Source organism: Populus euphratica, unplaced genomic scaffold, assembly GCF_000495115.2.
Source record: "Populus euphratica unplaced genomic scaffold, PopEup_1.0 scaffold1095.1, whole genome shotgun sequence".
Lineage (NCBI taxonomy): Eukaryota > Viridiplantae > Streptophyta > Magnoliopsida > Malpighiales > Salicaceae > Populus > Populus euphratica.
Genome location: NW_011500948.1, coordinates 1,040 through 25,163, shown reverse-complemented (window position 1 = coordinate 25,163; position 24,124 = coordinate 1,040). Strand labels below are relative to the sequence as shown.

At 30.9% G+C, this 24,124-nt stretch overlaps 2 protein-coding genes across 3 annotated transcripts; both read right to left on the bottom strand.

Annotated features, from left to right (window-relative positions):
• Positions 1–4,369: 4,369 nt before the first annotated feature.
• On the bottom strand, positions 4,370–8,015 carry LOC105116881 (probable receptor-like serine/threonine-protein kinase At5g57670). 2 transcript variants are annotated; one of them, XM_011014381.1, is made up of 10 exons: positions 7,612–8,015; positions 7,226–7,344; positions 6,990–7,108; positions 6,782–6,888; positions 6,291–6,701; positions 5,922–6,176; positions 5,517–5,674; positions 5,212–5,427; positions 4,843–4,992; positions 4,370–4,717 (listed from the first exon to the last, which is right to left on the bottom strand). In XM_011014381.1, exons 1-10 carry the CDS (start codon positions 7,742–7,744, stop codon positions 4,571–4,573), a joined length of 1,815 nt encoding a protein of 604 aa, XP_011012683.1. In that variant the 5' UTR covers positions 7,745–8,015; the 3' UTR covers positions 4,370–4,570. The 2 variants fall into 2 exon arrangements, with proteins under 2 accessions (XP_011012683.1, XP_011012684.1); XM_011014382.1 differs by having other exon boundaries at positions 6,291–6,698; positions 7,612–8,014.
• Positions 8,016–13,791: 5,776 nt separating this feature from the next.
• On the bottom strand, positions 13,792–15,793 carry LOC105116880 (PTI1-like tyrosine-protein kinase At3g15890). Its single transcript, XM_011014380.1, has 4 exons — positions 15,663–15,793; positions 15,374–15,527; positions 15,020–15,282; positions 13,792–14,633 (listed from the first exon to the last, which is right to left on the bottom strand). The coding sequence occupies exons 1-4, from the start codon at positions 15,707–15,709 to the stop codon at positions 13,937–13,939; spliced, it is 1,161 nt and encodes a 386-aa protein (XP_011012682.1). The 5' UTR covers positions 15,710–15,793; the 3' UTR covers positions 13,792–13,936.
• Between the last annotated feature and the right edge of the window lie 8,331 nt (positions 15,794–24,124).

Below are 24,124 nucleotides of genomic sequence, written 5' to 3'. Positions count from 1 at the left end.
CATTCATTTTTTTCTTAACGGTTTATTTAGGAAAAGGGAGGAGAAATGAAGGAGAATGTGATTAGTTCACTAGGTTTGGGAAAACATTGTAATAGGTGAAGAGAATTAATGAGTTCATCAATTAAAGATGTTTAGGATGTTGATATATTGAATAATTAATTAATTAATATTTTAATTTAAATAATCTGATGCATTCTCTTTAACTAATAAATTTTGCAACTTGATATTAAAAGTTTGAGTGATTGATAGCATAATATGTTTGGTAAATTAAGATGGATAATAGTATAGAAGTAATAGGTGGTGTTTGATAAATCAAAATGATTGATAGTTGATATATGTTCAAAGTTTCTTTTGATGGATGTAAGAATTCTCTGATGGTAAAGTTAGTAATTTTACAAAGAGAAAAAGTATAATGATATTTTAGAAAGATAAAATCTAAAAATATTAAGAATGAAAAGATTGTGAACCATGAGTTTGAAGAATTTATAATGTATTTATAACTCATGAGTCTTGTCTTTATGTATAAAGTAGAGCTTGAAGTGTAATTTCATCCTTGTGATATTTTGAGTTATATTTTACTCAAAATAATATGTATTGTGATCAGTACTTAAAAATGTATTCTTGTCAAGATTTTTTATCACAATTATACACTTGAAGTATCAATAACTCAAAATGAAGGTTTATAAATATCTTGTTTAAGAGGTATTAAGCAGATATATAAATTTAATAAGAGTTTGTTTATTTGGATAGAATAATGAAAGTTGAATGATGAATGTTTTGCTTTGTGGAACCTATAAATTATTTTTCTATTTTAATGCTTTGATTATTAGGGACTAGTAAAAAGTTAGTTAGGGGGTGTGATTAATACTTAAAAATATATTTTTATCAAGGTTTTATATCATTAATTTGCACTTAAAGTATTAATAACTCATTAATTATAGCATGTTTTATAATAAAATGTCTCATAATATAAGATACCTTTAATTTATACTAAATATTCATCTTAAATACAGGCCTATCACATAAATAAAAAAATTGATTAATGAGTTTAACTACTAAAATTTAGAAGACAAAAGAAGAGTTAAACTTAAAAAAGAGATGCATGTTCAGTTTAAATTAGAACATTATTCGATTATTGGATCATAGCTGAAGCTGTAAAATATGAATTTAGGTGTAGTTTATATATATGAAAAGCTAAAACATTGGCTTAAAACTTTTATGAGAGTCCAAGATTTAAAAGTGTTATCTTCAAGTTTAAATGGTAGCAACAACGTAGAAGTTAAAATCTGTCTTGCAGTCTAAATACTATTCAGTATTTAGCCCATATTTTGCGTTCTAGAAGTCTAAATGTACCGATTTTTATTTCGTTAGAAATCTGAGATAATTTTCCAGAACTTTCATAAAGACTAACTATTTAAATTCTAATGTTATCAATGAAGTTTTGTTTAAATAGAAATAAGGATTGTCACCAAGTGAAGATGTGGCCACCCACTCAACAATTAGTCATCAAATTAGTGGTTCTGAATTTTGGCCAATAAAATAGGGCATTCGCCATGCATTTAGGCATCTTGATTTGCATATCAAGATCATGTTCTTACTTTTTCTCTTTATATTTTTGTAATGCTTAAGTTTTGTTTTCATTAATTTCTTATTTATATCTTTTATTTTCTTTATTATACTTATATAATCATGTTCTCCTCTGGTTTATGTATATTTCTCTTATTCATAATGTTCAGCTAAGTTTATTATATCAAGATAAAAAGGTTACACTACTAGTATAAAAATAAGTATAAGTGTAAATTCAATATGGACTTTAATATTTGATATTAACATATTTTATATTTGTTATCTTACTCACTTTTAATACCTTATTTGTTAAATAGTTAATCTAGATTTGTGTTGTATAACCCTTGGTATAACAAATATTTGATCCTTTTATAACCAACTGTATGGTATAACCAACTGTATGGTATAACCAACATTTGTGTTATGAAAGAAACTTGATTTGTTGTTAATATAAGTTATTACCATGAATACCTGATAATATTTACAAGTATTAATATTATTCGAATAAAATAACTAATATAATCATTTTAACAATTTATAATCCGATTAAAACCTTCTTCGTGCGTGATTTTCAGTTAAATAATAAAAAAGAGTTTATACTATACTTATTTGAAATACCATTAGTAGATTTTTTAACATTGAAAATTATTTTATCCTTATTTAATCTTCACATTAATTTAAAATTTCAAAGTCCTTTTAAATTCTTTATATATATACAGTTGATTTCTTTATGGTTCAATTCTGGTCTTACCGTGTTATTTATTACTTCGATACTCCTCCACTTAGAAAAATTCATCAATTTTTTGGTCATAACACACATGTATCCTCATTAAATATCACAATATTATAAAATTATCATGACAAAATTAACCCTTCATAATTGTTCAACTTAATTTGTAATGACTTTTTAGGTCTTTTAAATGAAAATATGTTACTTATATGTTATGTTAATGATTAAATTAGATATATTAGTGAAAAAGATATCAATCAAAACACCTTGTTGTTCAAGTGCTTGCTGAAATCAGAAAAAGAAAAAAATTAGAAGGCTTCAATTAATTAAAATAACTAATAGTTTATATAATGAGCCTTAATTTAAGGATAACCGGAGTTTGAACACAATTTTTTCTTATAATCTTTAGAGATTTATATATCTTTTTAGAGCTGCTAGGAATTTTTGTTGATTCAGGTTGTCATAGGATATGTGATTTTTTTTCTAGTTGGTAATATGAAAGTTGGACAAATTAGTACTAAACATTGATTAAAAATAAAATTAATTGCAGAAGTATCATTCTGAAACCAAACTTTTCATATTAAAAGAATTATTTTATAATATAAATTGATAAGTATAGAACATATCTGATTATAATATAAATTGAGAAGTATAAAATATATCTGATTAATAAAATCAGGTGTTCAAAATATATAAAAATAAATAAATATAAAAAACAGTGTCAAGGGTAACTAACTAGTTCTCGTATAGAAAGGAAACCATATGAACTGAAGCATCCTTCCAATCATGTGTTTTTATGTCCATTCGACTAGGCTAGAAAAGGTTTTTTAATGAGTTCTCGAATGGGCTTGAGTCTTTGCAACTAAAATTTTGGTAGGGCCATCAAGATGATAAAAAATAAAATGTAATTTTAAATTGTAAAAATAAATCATAAAATTATAAATAATTATTTTTATATATGGTTCATACAAACAATGAGTATATTTATTAATAAAAATATGATGTATTTATTCTTGAATGATAAAATCCTACCATTTAAGATTCAAGAAAAAAAATTGAGTAACACATAAGAATTTTTATCCCAAAAAATCATTAAAAATAGTTATGTCTTTTTAACTATGCTTGCTTATTAGTTATAAGATTCAAGAAAAAAAATTTAGGACTGACATATAAGAATTTTTATCCTAAAAAATCATTAAAAATAGTTATATCTTTTTAACTATGCTTGCTTATTAGTTAACATCACTTCCAATCTTATTTCAAAATTGATAATTATCTTTAATGTTTTTAGCTTATATGGTTTACTGTATTTCAATAAATAATATACAATTTTTAAATTTTATTATGATTTTCTTTTAAATATTGTTATATTTTTATAAATTTATGATATTATTTGTAATACACTATGAATCTCAACATAAGGATAAATGAAGAATTATAGGCCTTATATGAATTAAAATGAATTAATTAAATAATTCAAAATAAGATTCTTTTTTTGAAGTCTAGTTCCAAACACACGGTGAATTAGACTTTATAATATAATTTGTTATTTTTATCCATAAAAATATCTCTATAAAATAAAATTTTTGAAATTTTTGTCCAATTTTTTATGTGTTAGGAATAATTCATGTAAGATTATATTTCCTTTATCCTTGCATTGTTAATTGATGGGGTTCATGTGTAGCTTATGTATTAGCAAGTAAATACAAGTATATGTAATGAAGAAAATAAAAATTGAAAATTTGGAATTATTGTAAAGTCGTAGAATCAATAGTAAAACTGATTATACTTGATTTTAAATTATTTTAATTTGATTTTATTATTTTATTATTTTACATGATTTTAAACTATAAATATATATTAACACGTAAAATTATATAATTTTACAGGTAAACTAGTGAATGTAACAACTTTCTTTCCCACAATAGTGTTTTAGGCACTCTGACTGTCATTGGCAAAGGATGTTTTGGTTCGACTAGCTCAATCAATCTTGAGATCTTTCTTCTTTATCCAAAAAATCAAAAAATTGATCATGCTTCTATCAAAAGTTGAATTAATGGAAAAGTCGTACAGAAAAAGGTAAAAAGACTTTCCACCCCTGACTGCAATAATCCTAGCAACAGCACTAATAAAAAACTACATTAGTTACATAGAACATGGAGAAAAGCCTGTCTTTTTTTCCTGTTATATATATTAAACTATATTTGTTTCTTTCGGCACAAAAAAACCTAAGACAGTAAAAAAAAAAAAAGGGGAAATAAAATGAATGACTGCTTACAAATAATCCTCCAATGCAATATCGACTGGAACCTCATATCCAAAAATCATGGAGTAATCATCTAACTCATCAGATGTAAACTTCGGCATCCTCCAGCTTCTTGCAACTTCAGAGTCATGCCCACTGGTTAGAAGCTCTAACACCTGCTCAGAAAGCAAAGAAAACAAGAAATGGGCTCAATCAGGTTAGCTGTTTGCCATTCTCAAATGGACTATGGACTTATATATATATATATGTTCAGCATAGGGCATAATAATGTTACGCGCACTTCACTCATTGATGGACGCCATGTAGAGGATTCTCTCACACAATATGAAGCTGTTAGAACCACTCTATGCACTTGGTCTGAATCAAATTTCCCTTCCAGTTTCGGATCAGCTAGTTCCGTGATGTTTCCAGATTCCATTAGAGGCTTTGCCTGTACACATGTAAGCCATTTTAATGATATGAGAAGTTTCAGTTTAGTTTTTGAGATGGAGTTAAAGAGAGAATAAAAAATCAAAACTAGAAATTGGGTTTGTCTCTGGGTAACATTTTGTTACTGGGATTCAATTTATGATCATTTAAATTGTTGGATTTTGAAGTAGCATAGGATTTGGTAATCGATCATGATAAGAATCCAGTTATCTTTACATACCCATAAGAGAAGGTTTTGCTTCGACGAGTCCACAGGCCTCCGGCCCGTTATGATCTCCAAAAGAAGAACTCCAAAGGCAAAAACATCAGTTTTCTCATCCACAATTCCGTGCATGAAGTACTCCGGCGCTATGTATCCAAATGTACCCTCAATTGGAATCACAGCATGGTGAGTCATCTTGTTAGGAAGCCATTTTGCAAGCCCAAAATCAGTTATCTACAGAAGAAAGAAATGCTTATTATCCTTTGAACCCTTCATTGGCTTTAAAAATTACAACAGTGATAGAGTTTGCTTGCAACAGTCACCTGCGGCTCATAATCAGGCCCTAAAAGAACATTAGAGGCTTTTATGTCTCGATGTATTATTCGGTGTTTGCAGCATTTGTGCAGATAATGCAGACCTCTAGCCACTCCAAGGGCAATCTTGTAACGTATTGGCCACTGAAGTGACTCACCTGTTTTACCTGATGATCATCCATAAAAAAAAAAAATCTATCAAGAAAGCAGGCATCATTTATTTCATCATCCATAACTCTGCTTTAAGTCATGAACGATTCCTGTACTCAGAAATCTCGAAAGCTATTCCATTACTGTAGAATTTTATTAACACATGCTTTGCTACGACCAGCATTTCGTTTCTACCTGCATTTTTCAATCCCTTTTTGAGTAGCATTCTAGAGTTATTGAGAAGAAAGTGCAGTAACTTATTACCGTGCAACGCAGATGCCAAATTTCCATTCTGAGAGAAATTGAAAATCAGGTAGAGTCCATTTTCAATACAGCACCCAAGTAAGTTTGCTGTATTGGGATGGCAAACATGCCCAATAATGCCCAATTCCATGAGGAACTCTTTCTCTTTGGAAGCATCCTTGTTGTCCTTGGCTAGCATCTTTACCGCGATAGCTCTCCCGTCAGAAAGATCACCTCTATACACTTCTGAATACCCGCCTCTACCGACAATCTTGTCTGATGATGCTCGAAACAAAACAAACGAGCATTAGACTTCTTAATTAATTTCATCTTTGAGTCACTAAATCAGATGGCCTAGCACATGACCACATAAGATTAGTGGAAGTTTACCTGGGTGGAAGTTATTTGTTGCATTGGCAATCTCCTCAAAGGTGAAGCACTTTAACAAAGGCTGCTGCTTTTCTTTGTTCAAAAAGATCCTATTTCTTTTTCTCATTGGTGAAGCAAAAAGTGAGGAGATAAGTTTACAGTTAGATATTTGCTTCTTTGTCTTTGATCGGCCATTGATATTGGTAGCCAGAGGAGGGGACTCTGTAGTGCTTGAGTCTCCGAAACTTAGGGTATCATCTTCTGTACTGTGAGATTCCGCTTCAATTTGATGCAATACAGTTCTTGGTGAAGAGTTCTGTCGTTTTGTTTCTGAGTTGATGAGATTTTCAATGGTGGAGGAAGTGCTGCCACTACGAGTGTTACCATCATCGTTCTTGCTCAACCACCATGAACTTGGTTGAAGATTTTCTGCTATAAATGGAACATTAGATAGGTGTTCTAGAGTAAGCTATACACTATCTACATGAATTTTCTTTTAACGTAAAACCAACCTTTTATAGTTGCTGCATTCTTCTGTGGTTCACATTTCCCTAATGAAAGTACAGTGCAGGTTTCTGGGGCATGCTCAAAACAATACCTTATAACTTCATGCCAAGTTCTAATATAGGCAAACGAAAAAAGAGAAGTGTTTCTATCATTTATAAGCTATAATATCAAAGCATAAATGAGATTCTCTGATTACTAATCTGGTTTTCTCACCTGTTTGATCGGTTTCTCGAGCCACGAAGAAGAAGATAATCAGCCGAAATGGATTTTGCTTCCTCGATTAGAACTCTAGCAATATCAGAGCTAAATCCTACTCTAGCCTCCAAATTTATCTGAAAAAATTTCAATCCACCATAATCTCTAATTTCAATGATATTTCAGTAGAAAAATACTGGAACATGCATTATTCAACATTTGATAAACATTAAGAAGGTTATAATTTTAAATACCTGCTTAGACTGGCATGTCCTGGCAAATTCTCCAAGAACAGATATAACATGTGCTTTTGCTTGTCGAATCTGCCATTGTTTTTTCTTTATTAATTCGCGCTTCTTTGACTCCTTACCAACTGTTTTTAATCAAACATGCAGAACATTACTATGCCAAGTATAAGTAGAAGCAACGAAGGCTACTAGTCTATTTGATAAATTCAACTCATTTAGACAAGACTTGACTTGAGCAAAACCATGCAACAATAGCGTTCACACTGGTAAACTACTCAGTTCATATTTGATTCAGCAGGAAATCGAGATGACAACGCATAGATATACAGTCGAAGTCAAAATGCATGGAGATTTATTTATTTATTCGTAGAAGTAGCGCTAGAGATGCTGACCAAGAACATGAATGGCAACAATGGTGTCGTTTGATTGAGCTAGAACTCTAGTTGCCCATGAAAGGAGCTCAATGCTATGATCTGGGTCTAACGAGATGCCAATGAGTATTTTGGAAGGAGCTGGAGGGATCATGTTGTCTCCAAAAAGTTGGCCGACCAGATTGAAAGCTCTTTGAGCTGAGAAAGGAAGGGTATTCAGTTATTTGCTCCGTTGACGAGTTCTGTCCATGATAGAAGCACAGGAAGCTTAAGAACATGTAGAAGGGAGCAACAGCATGATTAAGGTTAGTAGAGTGAGGTGAGGACACATTGGCAGGCTCTCATTCCATTATTCTTGTTTAAGAAGCATGGTATGCCCTTTACAGTGGCAAGAAGAGAAGTGATTAATCTCTCCAAAGAAATCTCTGTGATGGAAGAATTAAGTGGTATGGTTGGGTGCTTTGGGGTATAAGCAAAGGTGATGGAAAGTATTTGATATGTCTTGACATCGAAGCCAAAACTTCAAAATTGGCTAAAAAAAGAAGAGCTGCTTTGATGGGTTTGGTGGGAGGCTATTTGCCACTCAAAAAGAGACCTTACCCTATATCAAAACGTTCAGAAGAAACTAAAGGTTTCACTTTCCACATGGAAAGATGACAGAGAGATTCTTTATACTTGAAGACTTGGGATAAGGCATGACATTGACATGGCGACATGATCCGGTCTTAATTGTATTCGATGCTTGCATATTTACAAGTAGATGTTTGCAAATCATTAGGCTTAATCTGTCAATTACAACATTACTTTTAACATTTTTTCTTCAATCAATTTCACACCTAAAAGAACAAGACTATTTGAATTTCATCCCTACAAAAAAAAGAAAAAAAAAAATCCCTCTTCTAAGAGCATCTCTATGATCAAGAAACAGCACCAGCAAAATAGAATGAAATATCACTATGATTAAGAACCCCATGTACATGCCCATTAAGAAATTGCAAACTATTGTGTCCAAATTAACAACGAATTTATTAAAAGTTGTTGTTAAGGAAGAAAAACTCAATCAAAGAGGAGAAAGTGTAAAATAAGAAGAAATTACATGGTTAACCTCAAATTCGTTAGAAGAAATTATGTTTAGTCCTTTTCTTTTCCTTTCTTTGCAATCCTTTAACCTTTGCAATTTTAATTTTGGTCAAATAGTTTATTTTTTTAATATTTCAACCTAAGTTTCAAAAAAGAAAAACAAAGTCGCCTAGATAAGATGAAGAACAAAAAAAAAGTTGGCAAATAATTACTTTTAGGTAATGAAACTTGTTTTTTTTTGCCCTTAATAAGTTTTATTTGATGAGAAAATTTTAATTATAAATATTTTTTTATAAATATACATTAAAAAGCAAATCAGGTTCCCCCTAAATTTTTTTTATTTAGTTGATTTTAGTTTTTGGAGTGATTTTTTAATTAATAAATGGTTTATAAAATTTTTTGTGATGCTTTTAAGTGCTTTCAAGTAAAAATACTTAAAATTAGGTTATTAATTTAAGTTTGTTTGGGAGTGTGGTTGTGGTTATGGTTATTTTTTAAATAATTTTTTATGTGAAAATACATGCTAATAATTTTTTTATTTTTTAAAAATTATTTTTAACATCAGCACATAAAAAGGATTGAAAATACTAAAAATATATTAATTTGAAATAAATAAATAAAAATATATTTTTAAAAAACATGCCATGAAAATAAATAAGAAGTACTTATATTTTATTTTTTAAAAAAAAATTATCAGGAAAAAAAAAAATTATCAGCAAGCATCAACCAAGGATAAAGTGAGTACCCATAAGTCATATTAACAGGTATTTTATTGTATTACCTGATCGGCCTTGAATATTTTTAATTGGTATTTTATTAGGCCAGCCAGAAGAGATACCCGCCATTGCCGTCCCCGTACAGGACTTCGTGTGTCAGGATTCTCATGCCACATGATGACCGCATCATGGAGACTTCTATTACTGCCCTGTTTTTCTATAAACATTAGTAGTTCAGATGAGGAGATGAGAGAAGATTTTAACATCTTAACTCCATGCAATCCATCAATTTAGATTTCATGTGAAGGTGATGATTACCCCTTATCTCCATGAATTCATCGGAGAAATTGTTCGATTTTCGATTCTTTGGTTCCAAATGAAAGCAAATAGAAATTCAACTATTTACCATCGGTCGAAATAGACAGCCGGGTCCAAGAAACTCGGTCCAGTGGGCTAAGCTTACCGATCCACAAAAACTCAAGAAAATGGTGTTAATCGATCACTGTTTGGAACCCCAGCAGGTCGATCCAACCGCTCTATACTGGATTGTTTGTATTTAAGTGATTGTTAACCTCTTAAGCTTGGGCTGCGGGCTCTCCTGTATAAGCCGAGTCACTTTTATCGATGACACCAACTTCGTAGGAAGGACTGGCAGATGTATTCGTGTTACGATGCTGTGAGAATTTGAAATTAATTTTGGATGTGAAATGAAAGCATTTAGTATTATATAATTCATTAATTAAAAAATAGAAAGATTATATTTATATCTAGTATAATAATTAATAAATATATTAATTGATAAATAAAAAATTATAAAAGCTGATTAATGATTAAAGTGAGAAATTATTTTTTCTAGTAATAAGTAAAAGATAGATACAAGTAACTTCAATATCCTTTTTCATTTTATACATATTCCTTTATTTATTATGGAGATTTACCGTAGTCAACTAAGTACATATGATTTTTGTTTTTATAAATATACAATACACTACAATTTTTTTTGTTTTTTTATCTTTAAAAATAATAGATGGATGTATTGTTATCCATTCAATTATTATTTTTTAATAAAAATAAACTTGATGACAAATAAAAAAATTGGATGGCATATTATCCATTTGACAAGTCAAAGTATTGTGCACTGGTATATTTTCCAATCATATATGATAATAGAGAAGCAAGATTTGAATTTTGAAACCCAAAAAACTTGTTTTTCAATTTATTATTGTTTGAAAACACTCTACAAATAAAAACATCATAGAAATCCCAATAAGTTCATTTTCAATCTTAAAAACTCTCTAATCACTTTTAAAATAAAATATCTAACTAAATAAATAAAAATATTAAATCTTTATATTGAAAAGAAGAAGCAATAATAGAGATAGCTAAGAAGTAGATGATTCATATTCAATCGATGCATTAAAAATGATGAAAACAATATTGTTTATTTTAATACAAAAATACGTAAACTACTACGACTTATAATTTATAAACTACCATGACTAATAAAAATACATAATGGGATTCTTCTTGGTATTTTCTCCTTGTCAATTAGGATTTTAGACTCTAATATAACCGAGCTAAAAGCGGTTGTTAAAGCTATTGAATTATCGGTCTTGAATTATCGCCTGCATCATAAACACATTATTATTGAATTTGACTCTACCATTGTTATTAGATGGATGAATAGTCTCTATAAAAGGCCTTGACTACATCATAATCTTTTCTCTCTTATTCAGATATTAGCTTCATGATTTGATTCACTCATTTTTTTTGTAAGAGTAATTATATGGCAAATTAAATGGCTAAATAGAGAGTATTTAGAAACACTGAATTTGTCACATGGCTCTAATTTTTGCCTCATATATGAGTCTTCTATTTCTTTAATTTTTTGTTATGGCTCTTTAGTAAACTTGATTGTTTCTCAAGCTGGGTTCGGGCTCATGTAGTATTTTGATGGAAAGTTATAGGATCCCGTTTGGTGTGTGCCAATGATTGGTAAAATGCTCTGTTTCTGAAAAGGAGTTGAATCATCAAGATTTTCAGAGACAATTTGACCTTGTTAGATCTTTATCTTGTGTGTAACTTTTTTGTAGCAGAATCTGATGCTGCAGGTTTAGGTGAGGTTTTTTGATGGTTTTGTATCTGTTTGCTCTGTTTTCTTTGTTTTAGTGTGGTGCGGGATCTTATTCCTCTAGTTGTTAAGGTGTTAAAGGTTGATTTTCTAGAGAAGCCATGACTAACTCCCATAAGTGATACCAAATTTTGTTTTGGTTAAGAAGAGGAAAGACGAAAAGAATTTTTTTTAATTTAAATATGGATCAAGGTGGAAGTTTGCTCGACAATTCAATCTGGTGTGCCATCAAATCTGCATCTTTTAGGTGTTATTTTGATTTCTTGGTTTTGTTGTTCATTTCATTTAATAAATATTCTAAACTCGAGTTGTAAGCATACTATTTTATGTTTTCTATGTCTTCCCTACCAAATCTTGGTATCTTCTAATACAATATTATACTTCTTAAAAAAAGAAGAAGTCATATTTCATTCATTGCATCAAAGATCATGAAAACAATATTATTTATCATCAATATAAAAATACATATACTATTATAACTTATATTTTATAAATAACAAATTGTTTAGTTCAAAGTGCTTAATTAAATACAACTTATTAAAAAATAATGTCAATTGTGATTTTTTTTTAAAAAGATGACTTCCAACCTCTTAATGGGCTTGGATAGGCTTGCAAAGACAACCGTCTAGTTGTTTGAATTGAGATAATAGTTAAATAAAAGGAGAGGAGATAAAAATATATTTAGATATTTTTTTATTAACTTGTTTCACTGAATGGTTAATGGTAGCTAAAGCTCTTCATTAATTATTTGACTGACATGTTGCTGCTGATCCAAGTAAAATATAAGTAAAACATGGGGAAAAGTGTAATTTTCCAAATTTTAAAGGGAAAGTGAAAAACAAATCAAAATATATGAATGTTTTTTTTTTGTTATCATTATCCCTTTATTAAGTGATGTATAAATAAGTATATAATGGAGAAAACCAAATTAAGCTATTTTTTAAGAAATTATATTAATATATCATGTATTGGATATAAAAAATTCATTATTTTTCTTATATATGGAATAAAAATTCTTTAAATCTGGCATGTCAAATTTATTTAAAGATAAAACATGCTATATTTACTGATAAAATAATCTTAACATATATAATAATTTTTAAAATTTAAAATTATTTTTGTCGAGGTTGCTTTTATTAATAATTATAAATTTGTAAACTATTGTTGATAAAATACGAGCATATAAACAATATTAAAATCAAAATAAAATATCTTTGATAATAATAATATTTTTGAATCACCTTACACCTCAAACTAAAATTAAATCCCTCTCTAAAATAATATTAAATTTAATGTGGTTAATAAGAATATAAATTTAAAACAATTTTTTATAGTTAACCGTATGTTTTTATTTTTAAGTTGTTTCATATAATTTATAATTTGATGATGCATCTAATCAAGTTATATAAACTTGATTAATAAAATATAAATTAATTATATTTTTTTAATTAATTAATAATATCAATGCACTTTGGCTAACCAGATGGCAATCCTATAAACAAATGATTCTCTCTCTCTTTCTCACTCACATACAAAGCTTTTAGAATTCAATTTTTGAACTAGGATTTTATCTGTGAGTAAACTTAATTTCTTATTAATCATAATTATAAAAAGTATAATAAATTTTTATTATTTGAATTCTTTTATAAATTAAGATTTGACTACTCATATTAAAAATCTATTTATTTTTTTGTTTTAAAAACACTTAATTTTTTTTATATTTTTATTTTAAATTAATATGTTTTTAGTATTTTTAGATTGTTTTAATACAGTGATATTAAAAATAAGTTTTTTTTTTTTAAATTATTTTGATATATTTCCAAAAAAAATACTTTAAAAATAAATCACATTTCTAAACACTCTTCAAATCTATTTTTCCAATGATCTACATCAAAACTAAAAAATAATGTGATATTTTATTTAACTAAAAAATATATTATTTAATGTAACCATATTATTTAAGCTCCTTTTAAGTTAATTAGTACTAAACATGATGTTTCATGCCAAGTAAAAGAAAACCACTTTAATTTCTCTTACATGATTATATAATACACAATGTTGGCACTAACCTGGGAGGATTCACACCAACTTCAAAGGAACTCAAATCCGACAGAATCATATCAAGTTAGGTTTTTGTTTTGGATTCTTGTCTAATTGTTGCGAAGAAAAAATAAAAAATAAAGAATAAAAAAACCTCGTTTTGAAAGAGTTCAAAATCTTGACAGTGTGACGATTACAACAACTCAAGTATATGATATTCTCAGAGGTTATACAAAACAAGAAGAAGCGAACAAGGATTAAAAGTGTCAATTATAAATACATTTTAACAGTAGCAACTTCACTACACCATTCCTTATCTCTTGCCATGGAATTTTACTTGTTCATGCTGACAAGGAGCATACATGTACTAACTCATTTCTCACATTTTTTTTCCTATTTTCTTGCCATCTCCACGACGCATATAAGGGTCTTGCATTTTTTGCACCTCCATGGGACCAAAAACTCCACACTCACTTTCCTCAAGACCACCACCATCATTTTCACCGTCACTAGTCTGGTCAAGTTCCAGCAACTCTTCCTTGTACTTGACACTTTTAATTCTTGTTTGCATCACCTTGCCTCTTGGATCATGCCCTTTTAGCATGCTAACAACAACCTTCATGGTAGGCCTGTTTTCAGGCTCACTTTGAACACATAAGGCAGCAACATTAATACTTTGCTTGAATTGGTTTTCATCAAAATTGCCTCTAAGTTTTGGATCAGCAAGGTCCTTGAACTTCCCTTTGGTTATCAATGGTTCTGCCCATTCTGTTACTGTCCTTTTAACACCACCAGGGAGCTTCTCTATCGGTTTCCTTCCTGTGACAATTTCTAGCAAGAGAATACCAAAGCTGTACACATCACAGCTCTCTGATACCTTACCCCACATAGCATATTCAGGAGCTAGGTACCCTAAAGTTCCTTTAACACGAGTGGTCATGTGGCTAACTCCTTCTGGGATTAGCTTCGCAAAACCAAAATCAGCAACAAGAGGCTCAAAATCTGAATCCAGCAGTACATTGCTTGCCTTTATGTCCCTATGAATGATGTGGGGTGTGACCTCATGGTGCAAGTACCTAATAAAATTGGACTGAATCATTTTGTAGAATTCTGGAATGGAACAGAATTTTATTTGGGTGCGCCAGCAAAAATGTTTCTATTTTTGGTACAGAAAAAGAGAGAGAATCTTGCTTCAAAATGAAAACTAGACTTGATTAAATCTTAATTAACATAGAAATCCTTATTTTACTATTGTTACACGGGTCTAGTTCAAACAATATTTTACCAGGATTGATTTATATGACAGAAATAAATATGAAACAATGTATTGCAAGCTTACGCGTACAGCAACCATTGACAAACATTTTTAATTTCTACAAAATCTGCACGTGATATTTGTGGACAAATTCAATTCATTTGGCTATGTAAATGAGAGTCAGATACAGGAACTTGTGAAACTTACAGTAGGCCTTCTGCTGACCCAATGGCAATCTTCATCCTTTTCTTCCAATCTAGCTGAACGTCCCCAGCAAGATGACCATGGAGATGAGACAGCAAGCTGAGGTTAGGCATGTAATCATATACTATGAGCCGTTGATCAGTGCCAGCACAATAGCCCCTAAGGCCTAGCAAATTCTTGTGCCGAACCCTTCCAAGAACTTCAACTTCTACAGCAAATTCCATTTCGGCTTTCGAATTCATTGCCTTCAACTTTTTCACCGCAATCTTCATTTTGAAGAGCAAAATTAGAATAATGTCAGACCATTGTGACCAAAATAACATGTGTAAATGCTTACCCCACATAATTAATAATTACCTGAAGACCATCAGAAGTTCTACCCCAGTAGACACTTCCAAAGCCTCCTTCTCCAAGCTTATTATCCTCACTAAAACCATTAGTCGCTGTATGCAACTCCTTGTATGTGAATATCCTCCATGTATTGTTACCAGCTCCACCTGTTATGTTTGTCCTGCAAAATCTCGCAACCCACATCAAAGTTTATGTTAATCGAATACATCATTTACTTTTGTTAGGCATATCTAATGCAACTACACAATAACTCTAAAATATTCATCTATTAATATTAACGATGGATTCTACGTACGCTTCATCAACCTTGTCGTTTCCACAGCAACTCAAGGATGAGCCCATAGTTAGCACCAGGGAATATTTTTGCGAAATTCATTTGAGCTTCTCCAAAGGAGCTTCTTCTTTTAAACAAGACAAATGGTAATGTGGTCATTTTCATTGCCATGCCAGCCGACTCGGCCGGCTTGTTTACCTTGCAAGGCTGTTTATATTATAAGGAGACGTAACCAAGTAGGGACCATATTGAATAAAATAAGTGAAAATTCAGGGAACACTTTCAATTTATAGGGATCAGTAGTACTTGTTTTAACCATAAAAGCATATGCTTGAGTTCTAGATTGATCCGTCAACGAACACAATGCAATTCACCTTAAAACATGCTATAGCCCTTGATTACTCTCTCTCTTTTCCATGACAACGGTCTCATAGGAATCTTATAACCTAACCTTTTTTTTATGGGTTGACCACGCCAAAAATGTGTGTGTGTGTGTGTGTGGTGTGTGTGGGTTGGGGGGGGGGCTCACGTAACTAATCCGAAGGTGTGTGGGTTGGGGGGGGGCTCACGTAACTAATCCGAAGTATTAGAAAGCTGGAGGTGGGTCATTTTTACTTCAAGCTTAATATGCTTAATTTTATTTTATAAACCATAATCAAGAAGTAAATACAAAGTTTCTATAAAAGGATTTTATACTGAAGGGGACGATTCATTCATTACTTAATAACCCCAAGTAATTATGAAGCTTGAAATTAATCCAGTTTCTTAGGATCTTAGATAGCCCTCTACGCAATAAACCATTGTTTTCATATGAAAGGTTTGATATAACTGTGGGTGTTAATTAAATATTGTTAAAGCTAGATGACTGACCAAGTATATGATTGACTGCTAATAACAGGGGTTTTGCGGGCACTACGATTAACACGTGCTTCTTCGCGTCTAAGAGCTGCCAATTGGCCTCAACTTGTTGGTCAAAACAAGCAGTTATCAAATGTCTAGTGTTTGGCTTGTTGCTTTGTATGCCTTCTTCTATTTGAAGATGCATGATTAGCAGTAATTAAGAAATGGCTTACGATTAGATTATAGATGCGGAAACTGAAATATATATATATATATATATATATAGCAGTAGTTAATTAAATTGTTATAAAATTTCATCCCTTTTCAAATCTAGAGCTTGCCTTGAAGGCTTTAATTTCAATCGCTGTTTGGCCAGTCACACACACACACACACACACATATATGGTCATGGAGATGCATGTGTTCAAACCAACCATATTTAGTTAGACATTTGGCAACCTCTCAAAATTTAGGGGACTTTCTGTCTTATTTCAACTTTAATTTAGTTGTTGAAACCCTACTGTTGTAGTTCTCGCGTCCCTTAATCTACTTGATTCGCCATTTTGTAAAATTGTAAGCATCGAACTAAGTTAAATTTGTAATTTGAAGAAGAAAATGAAGACTTTAAGAATTTGAGAGTGATTTTGGGGTTTGGATTAATGATTTTGGCTTGCTTCTCGTGTTACGTAGGACAAGAAAAAGATGTTTGATCAAATTAATTAATTATGGGTTTTCAGATATTCATTATTGTATTATTGAATTTTATAGCTCAGTTTGGATTTATAAAAAATACATTTAAGATTTTTCGGCCAGTAGCTCAATCTCTACTTTACTTATTGCCTTGTTTTCTTGTAATTAATTATTCTACGCGCAATGGTTTGTTTAACATATTGTTCATTCACACGATCTTCTTTCTTCTATCTTTTATTTTTACGTAGAAGATATATCTTAATTGCGACTTAGCAAGGAACATGTGTCAAGCATTCTGCTATTTTTTGCCATAAAAAAATACAATTAATCATCTTACAAATGACGTTCGTTGAGATGGAGGGACCTACTCAGCTTAAAAAAAAAAATGAAGAGAAGAGTGACTCAATAACAAAAAAAGAAAAAAAGGAACCAATCGAAATAATTCAAAGTGTAAAGTAACCAACATTCCATAAAACCCAATTGAATTTTGCAAGGGTGACTGAGTTTGTTGCACATTATTGCTAGAATTAGGAAATATGTTGTTAGATAAGTAAAGATGTTTTTGTGTTGTGAGTGTTCTATACATGAGTCCTTGACACCTAGTCCATGATGTCATTGGCACATAATTCTCATCAGACTACTGTAGTCCAATGTTTTCGTGTTGTTCTATTTATTTATTTATTCATTTTGTGTGGAATTAACTTTTAGCTAAGAGATGCTCTTGTTATCTCTTTGTAATTAAGTCTTGTAAACTTTTTTTTTTTTTTATTATTTAATCAAATCTTTACCCATTCATAAAACAAATTATTGAACACAGTAAACTAGAAAACTAGATGAAAAACTAAATGGTGAACGAGCAGGAATTTGAAAGTTAATTACCTCTTTATCAATATAAAATATCACACCCAAACATCACGGTGATTAATTAAAAATTTACTCAGTGAATGGAAAAATAATAAATATTTGACATTTTATTCTTTTAAAAAAAATATCTTGTTCAAGGAGTCACCACCTGGTATTATGGTCACTAGAACCCTAATTAGTTAACAAAGATCTATAGTATAGAGTTGGTTACTTAAAAAGAAAAGATACTATTACCCCTTAAGTGTCCTACCTAAGACAAGTTGCATTGCTAGTTTTGTCTAAAATTGCTAATAATTTGTTCTTTTTTACCTTTTTTATTCTTCCTTTCATGTTTTCGACTCTAGCATTAATGAATAATTTTTACTAATATTTTCAAGTCTAGCATTGGTAAATATCGCGCAAATAAAAAAATACGATATTCCTGACTCTGACATCAGTGAATAATTTTGCAAAAAAAAAAAAGAATTTGAAGAAGAAATTTTCTATGCCATTTTTTCTTGTTTATCCTCTATTATTATTTGCCCTTTTTTAGATGAAAATAAAAAAAAACATTGCATGATATATTTGAATTTAATAGTAACAGTCCAAAGATTGAGCACATAATTACAAAAAATACAAACACACAAAAAAAAAGTGCAAAGGGTCCACAAATAAATCAACGAAGGCCCCCTAAATATTTTTGAAATTTTCTATTATTGAAAAGGAGTTTGTTTGGTCAAGTATAAAATTAGAATGGATATAAAATTATGGCCAAGTCATAAGGGTCTGTTTTACTAAACACACCCTTAGTAAACATAATTTGGGCTGGTTAGGCCGAAAGCCCAAACCCAACCCACTTTTTTTTCTTTTTTTCTTTATGGGCTGGATCTATCCCAGCCATGCAAGCTGGGCTAAAGCCAGCCAAACCGACTTGGTTACTAGTTTAGACTAGTAACCCAACCGATATATTTTTCTTTGCAAGTATGCACGAGCTACTCGCTAACACTTGCTATAAGAAGAGGGCAATTAAAAGTGAAAAGGTGGGGATGAAATGATTTACTTGTTATTAGACTGGTGTTGCCAACTTCTTGGGCGAAGATTGATGAAGACGCTCGTTGTTAGGAAAACTGGTATTATTCCTTCTGCTTTTGTTTTCCTCCCATTTGTTCCTTCTTCCTCTTGCCTTTATACTGTGTTTTTTTTTGTGTTTTTTTGATTCTTTCTCTCCTTTTCTCTCTCTCATTCTCTCTGTTTTCTATCTTTTTTTTTTCTTGATTTTCCTCCTCTTTAGCTTTCTTCCCTTTTACCTTTTATAGGCTTTCATGTTGCATATCTTCCTAGGACCATGATAAGGCCTAAGGACATTGTGTTTCAGTTGGATTGAGGCACCGACAGTCCCACCCTTGTTGAACTCCCTTTTATAAGCACGAGGACGTGAGAAATTTATCCTCATCTCCCCGAGGTTGTAATCTTCACAAAGATAAGATTTGCAAATTGAGTACTAGTTAGAATGGAATGCTGATGTTTCACCATTTCCATTCATTCTTTGCAGGCGGGCTTTCAACGTCCAAGAAAGAAGAAGAGAAACAACATATGCTTGAAACGATGTGTTTTGGACTGGAAATGACCATTTTTCAATTTGGTCCTCCAAGTTTCAACATTTTTAATTAGGCCCCTGGACAAAATTTTAGCGCCTTTTACAAAATGATCCTTGGACCTTAATCACTTGTAATTTTGTCCTTAATTGATTCATAAATCTAATTTATCCAATTATATCCCTGATTTTATTAATTAAACTAATTTTAAGCTTAATTAAGTTCTCAAACTCATTCATTTTTCAATCAAATTACTAATATCATTAATTAAACCCCAAGAAAGTTTAATTGAAACCCCATACTAGTTAATTCTTTCAATTTATTTCAAAATCAACTTTCAAAGTCATAAATCCAACATGATTAACCCCTCGAAGCTTTAAATTTGTGTTGTCTTGAGCAAAACCTTAATTTTTCATTCATTTTATTTTTTTTGAATTTTATGTTGTAAAAAATCAGGTTATGACAATTACCCCCTCTTCACAATGCTTACACTGTAAAGGCATTGAAAAATTCCTTTTCATCTAACTTTGTATAATAAGTTTTGTAAAGAAAAATAAGTGTAAAAACTCTTCCCCTTTTTTGTTTTTGTTTTTTTATTTTTTTTAAAAAATGATCTAATTGTTCATGGTGATCTGCCTAATAGAGAATAAAATGTGAAAATGATTTTGCGAGTGATCTAATTGTTCCAGGTGACCTACCTTATAAGAAGAAGAAATGTGAAGGATTTCACGAGTGGTCTCATTTCTTTAGGCAACCTACCCGATAGGAAGAAAAAACTTGAAAGATTTCACAAGTGGTCTTATTTTTCGAGGCGACCTGCCTGATGAAAAATAAAACGTGAAAAGGATTTCGCAAGTGGTCTAATTGTTCCAGGCAACTGGCTTGATATGAAGAATAAACATGAAGGATTTCGAGAGTGATCTCAATTTGCCAGGCGACCTGCTTGATAGGAAGAAGAAACATGAAGGATTTCATAAGTGGTTTTATTTTTCTAGGCAACCTGCCCGTTGAAGAATAAAATGCGAAAAGGATTTTGTGGGTGGTCTAATTATTTCAAGCAACCTACCCAATAAGAAGAAGAAACATAAAGGATTTCACGAGTGGTTTCATTTTTCCAAGCGACTTGCCTGATGAAGAATTAAACACAAAAAGGATTTTGCGAGTGGTCTTATTTTTCCAAGGGACTTGCGCAATGAAGAATAAAACATAAAAAGGATTTTGCTAGTAGTTTAATTGTTCCAAGCGACCTGTCTAATAGGAAGAAGAAACAAAGAGGATTTCGCAAGTGGTCTCATTTTTTCAAGCGATCTACCTGATGAAGAATAAAATGCGAAAAAGACTTTATGAGTGGTCTAATTGTTTCAGGCGACTTGCCTGATAGGAAGAAGAAATGCGAAGGATTTTGTGAGTAGTTTTATTTTTCCAGGCGACCTGCCCGATGAAGAATAAAACGCGAAATGGACTTTGCGAGTGGTCTAATTGTTGCAAGTGACTTGCACAAGTGGTCTTATTTTTCAAGCAACCTACTCGATGAAGAATAAAATGTGAAAAAGATTTCATGAGTGGTTTAATTGTTCTAGGCAACTTGCCCGATAGGAAAAAAAAAACACGAAGGATTTCGCAAGAGGTCTCATTTTTCTAGGCAACTTGCCTGATGATAAAATGTGAGGAAACTTGCAAGTTTTCTCATTTTTCCAAGTGACTTGCCCAATGATAAAATGCAAGGAAACTTGCAAGTGGTCTAATTGTTTCAGACGACTTGCCTGATGGTGAAAAATACCAAGAGGGATTTCATTCTTTAAAAAAAATGCAAAGAAAGGGTTTCATTGTAATGGGTAACCTAGCTAAGCAGAAAAAAATACAAAGAAAGGGTCTCATTGTAATGGGTAATCTAGCTAAGCAGAAAAAAAATACAAAGAAAGGGTTTTATTAGTGTCTTATCCCCGAGATGAGAGCTCAAAGGAGCACTTGAAAGGAAGATGAGGGATCAAAGGTGCATTCAAAAGAAAGTGAGGGCTCAAAGTGCACTAAAAAAAGGAGGTGAGGGCTTAAAGGCGCACTCAAAATGAGGTAGGGTTAGAAAATGCACTACCTTTGATGATCGAGGGCTCAAAGGTGCACTTGGATGGCTAGGGGCTTAAAGGCGCACTCAAAAGGAGATAAGGTTAGAAAATGCACCACCTTAGGGATGAAAAATAAAGATATTTTTTAGGTGGCCTAATTCTAATGGGCGACCTGCCCAAGTTGAAAATTTCTCACAAGTGAAATTGTTTTGAAAGTATAGTCAATCTTGCCCATTTCAAGGTGGCCTTTCATTTGATAGATCTTGTTAGGAATTTCTTTTGTGAAATTTACAAAACTCATTATCGAATGTCTTAGAGTTTAGATGATGTGCATGCATCTTTACTTGATTTGAAATATAGGTCGTTATTTCTTCTTAATCTTCTTGCTGCTTGATTACTGAGAACTTGCTATCTCTGATTTGGGTCATTTTTTTCGTTTGGCTTCTAGCTAACTCGAGTTAAACTATGTAAGTCTTCCCTGCCAGCACTTTCATTTTCTTATGCTATGACCAAACAAAGAAAAGTTAATCACAACTTTAAAATCTTTAAAACTTTCAAACAAGGATGCTATTAAACAGGTACCTTCTTATGCTAAATTTTTAAGATATCTATACATTGTGAAAAGAAATTTGAATGTGAAAAAGAAAGCCTTTTTAACCAAACAAGTAAGTGTCATTCTTCAAAATAATAATGCTTTGAAATATAAAGACCCCAGTTATCCTACAATTTCTTGCTTTATTAGATAACATAAAATTGAAAGAGCCTTACTTGATCTTGGAGCTAGTGTGAATTTACTTCCATATTCAGTCTTTTAGAGTCTCAATCTAGGTGAGTTAAAACCAAGTTCTATAACTCTTTCACTTACTGATAAATCTATAAAAGTGCTTAGATGAAAAGTTGAAGATGTGTTAGTACAAGTTGATAACTTTATTTACCTTGTAGATTTTGTTGTCTTGGATACATAACTTGTTGAAACATAAAATTGGATATAATTTCTTGCTTTATTAGATAACATAAAATTAAAAGAGCTTTACTTCATCTTGGAGCTAATGTGAATTTACTTCCATATTCAGTCTTTCAGAGTCTCAATCTTGGTGAGTTAAAACTAACTTCTGTAACTCTTTTACTTGCTGATAAATCTGTAAAAGTGCCTAGAGAAAAAGTTGAAGATGTGTTAGTACAAGTTGATAACTTTATTTACCTTGTAGATTTTATTGTCTTGGAGACACAACTTGTTGAAACATAAAATTGGATATAATTTCTTGCTTTATTAGATAACATAAAATTAAAAGAGCCTTACTTCATCTTGGAGCTAGTGTGAATTTACTTTCATATTCAGTCTTTTAGATCTCAATCTAGGTGAGTTAAAACCAACTTCTGTAACTTTTTTACTTGCTGATAAATCTGCAAAAGTACCTAGAGAAAAAGTTGAAGATGTGTTAGTACAAGTTGATAACTTTATTTACGTTGTAGATTTTATTATCTTGGAGACACAACCTGTTGAAATATAAAATTGGATATAATTTCTTGCTTTATTAGATAACATAAAATTAAAAGAGTCTTGCTTCATCTTGGAGGTAGTGTGAATTTACTATCATATTCAGTCTTTTAGATCTCAATCTAGGTGAGTTAAAATTAACTTCTGTAACTCTTGCACTTGCTGATAAATCTGTAAAAGTGCATAGAGAAAAAGTTAAAGATGTGTTAGTACAAGTTGATAACTTTATTTACCTTGTAGATTTTGTTGCCTTGGATACACAACCTGTTAAAACATGTAATCCAATTCTTGTTATTTGAGGACGTCCATTTCTTACAACTTCTAATGCATGGATTAATTATAGGAATGGATTAATGAAGTTATCGTTTGGAAACATAACATTAGAGATGAATATTTTTTAATATTTGCAAGCAACCTAGAGATGATAATGATTCATAGGAAGTAGTTGTTATTAAAGAATTAATTTATGATTAATTTGAATCTACCATGACTAATATAGAGTTTGACGAATATGCAGATTTGAAAATGATTTATTCTCAAGAAGAAATCGAGAATAAGAAAATATTAATACGTATCTTTTGTCAAGATTGATAATAGATTTAACATTCGACATCACACTAATGAATGATTACTTTCCTGATGAATCTTTACTTTCTCTTATTTCAATATCTTTGTTTGCTAAAAATATCAATTTTCTTACTTCAGGATTTTTGCCAGCTCACTAGAGTATCGAAGACAAAGGAAAATTTTTGAATGAAGTGAAGAACTTTTATTGGGATGACCTTTATTCAAATATTGTCCTGATCAAATATTTTGAAGATGCATTTCGGACAATGAGGTAAGTAGTGTCATTAAACTTTTTCATTCTGAGGCATGTAAGAGTTATTTCTCATTAAAAAAGATGACTGTAAAAATCTTAGAATATGGATTCTATTGGTCCACCATGTTCAAAGC

Excerpts from the sequence above, each read along its gene's own strand:
- LOC105116881 (XM_011014381.1), bottom strand. The coding sequence starts at position 7,744 with ATGATCCCTCCAGCTCCTTCCAAAATACTCATTGGCATCTCGTTAGAC. Across the intron at positions 6,889-6,989 it reads TCGAGAAACCGATCAAACAG|AACTTGGCATGAAGTTATAA; the intron begins GTGAGAAAACCA and ends TGCCTATATTAG. Across the intron at positions 5,675-5,921 it reads TTTGGCATCTGCGTTGCACG|GTAAAACAGGTGAGTCACTT; the intron begins GTAATAAGTTAC and ends GATGATCATCAG.
- LOC105116880 (XM_011014380.1), bottom strand. The coding sequence starts at position 15,709 with ATGGGCTCATCCTTGAGTTGCTGTGGAAACGACAAGGTTGATGAAGC. Across the intron at positions 15,528-15,662 it reads AACGACAAGGTTGATGAAGC|GACAAACATAACAGGTGGAG; the intron begins GTACGTAGAATC and ends GAGATTTTGCAG. Across the intron at positions 15,283-15,373 it reads GAACTTCTGATGGTCTTCAG|ATTGCGGTGAAAAAGTTGAA; the intron begins GTAATTATTAAT and ends TTCAAAATGAAG.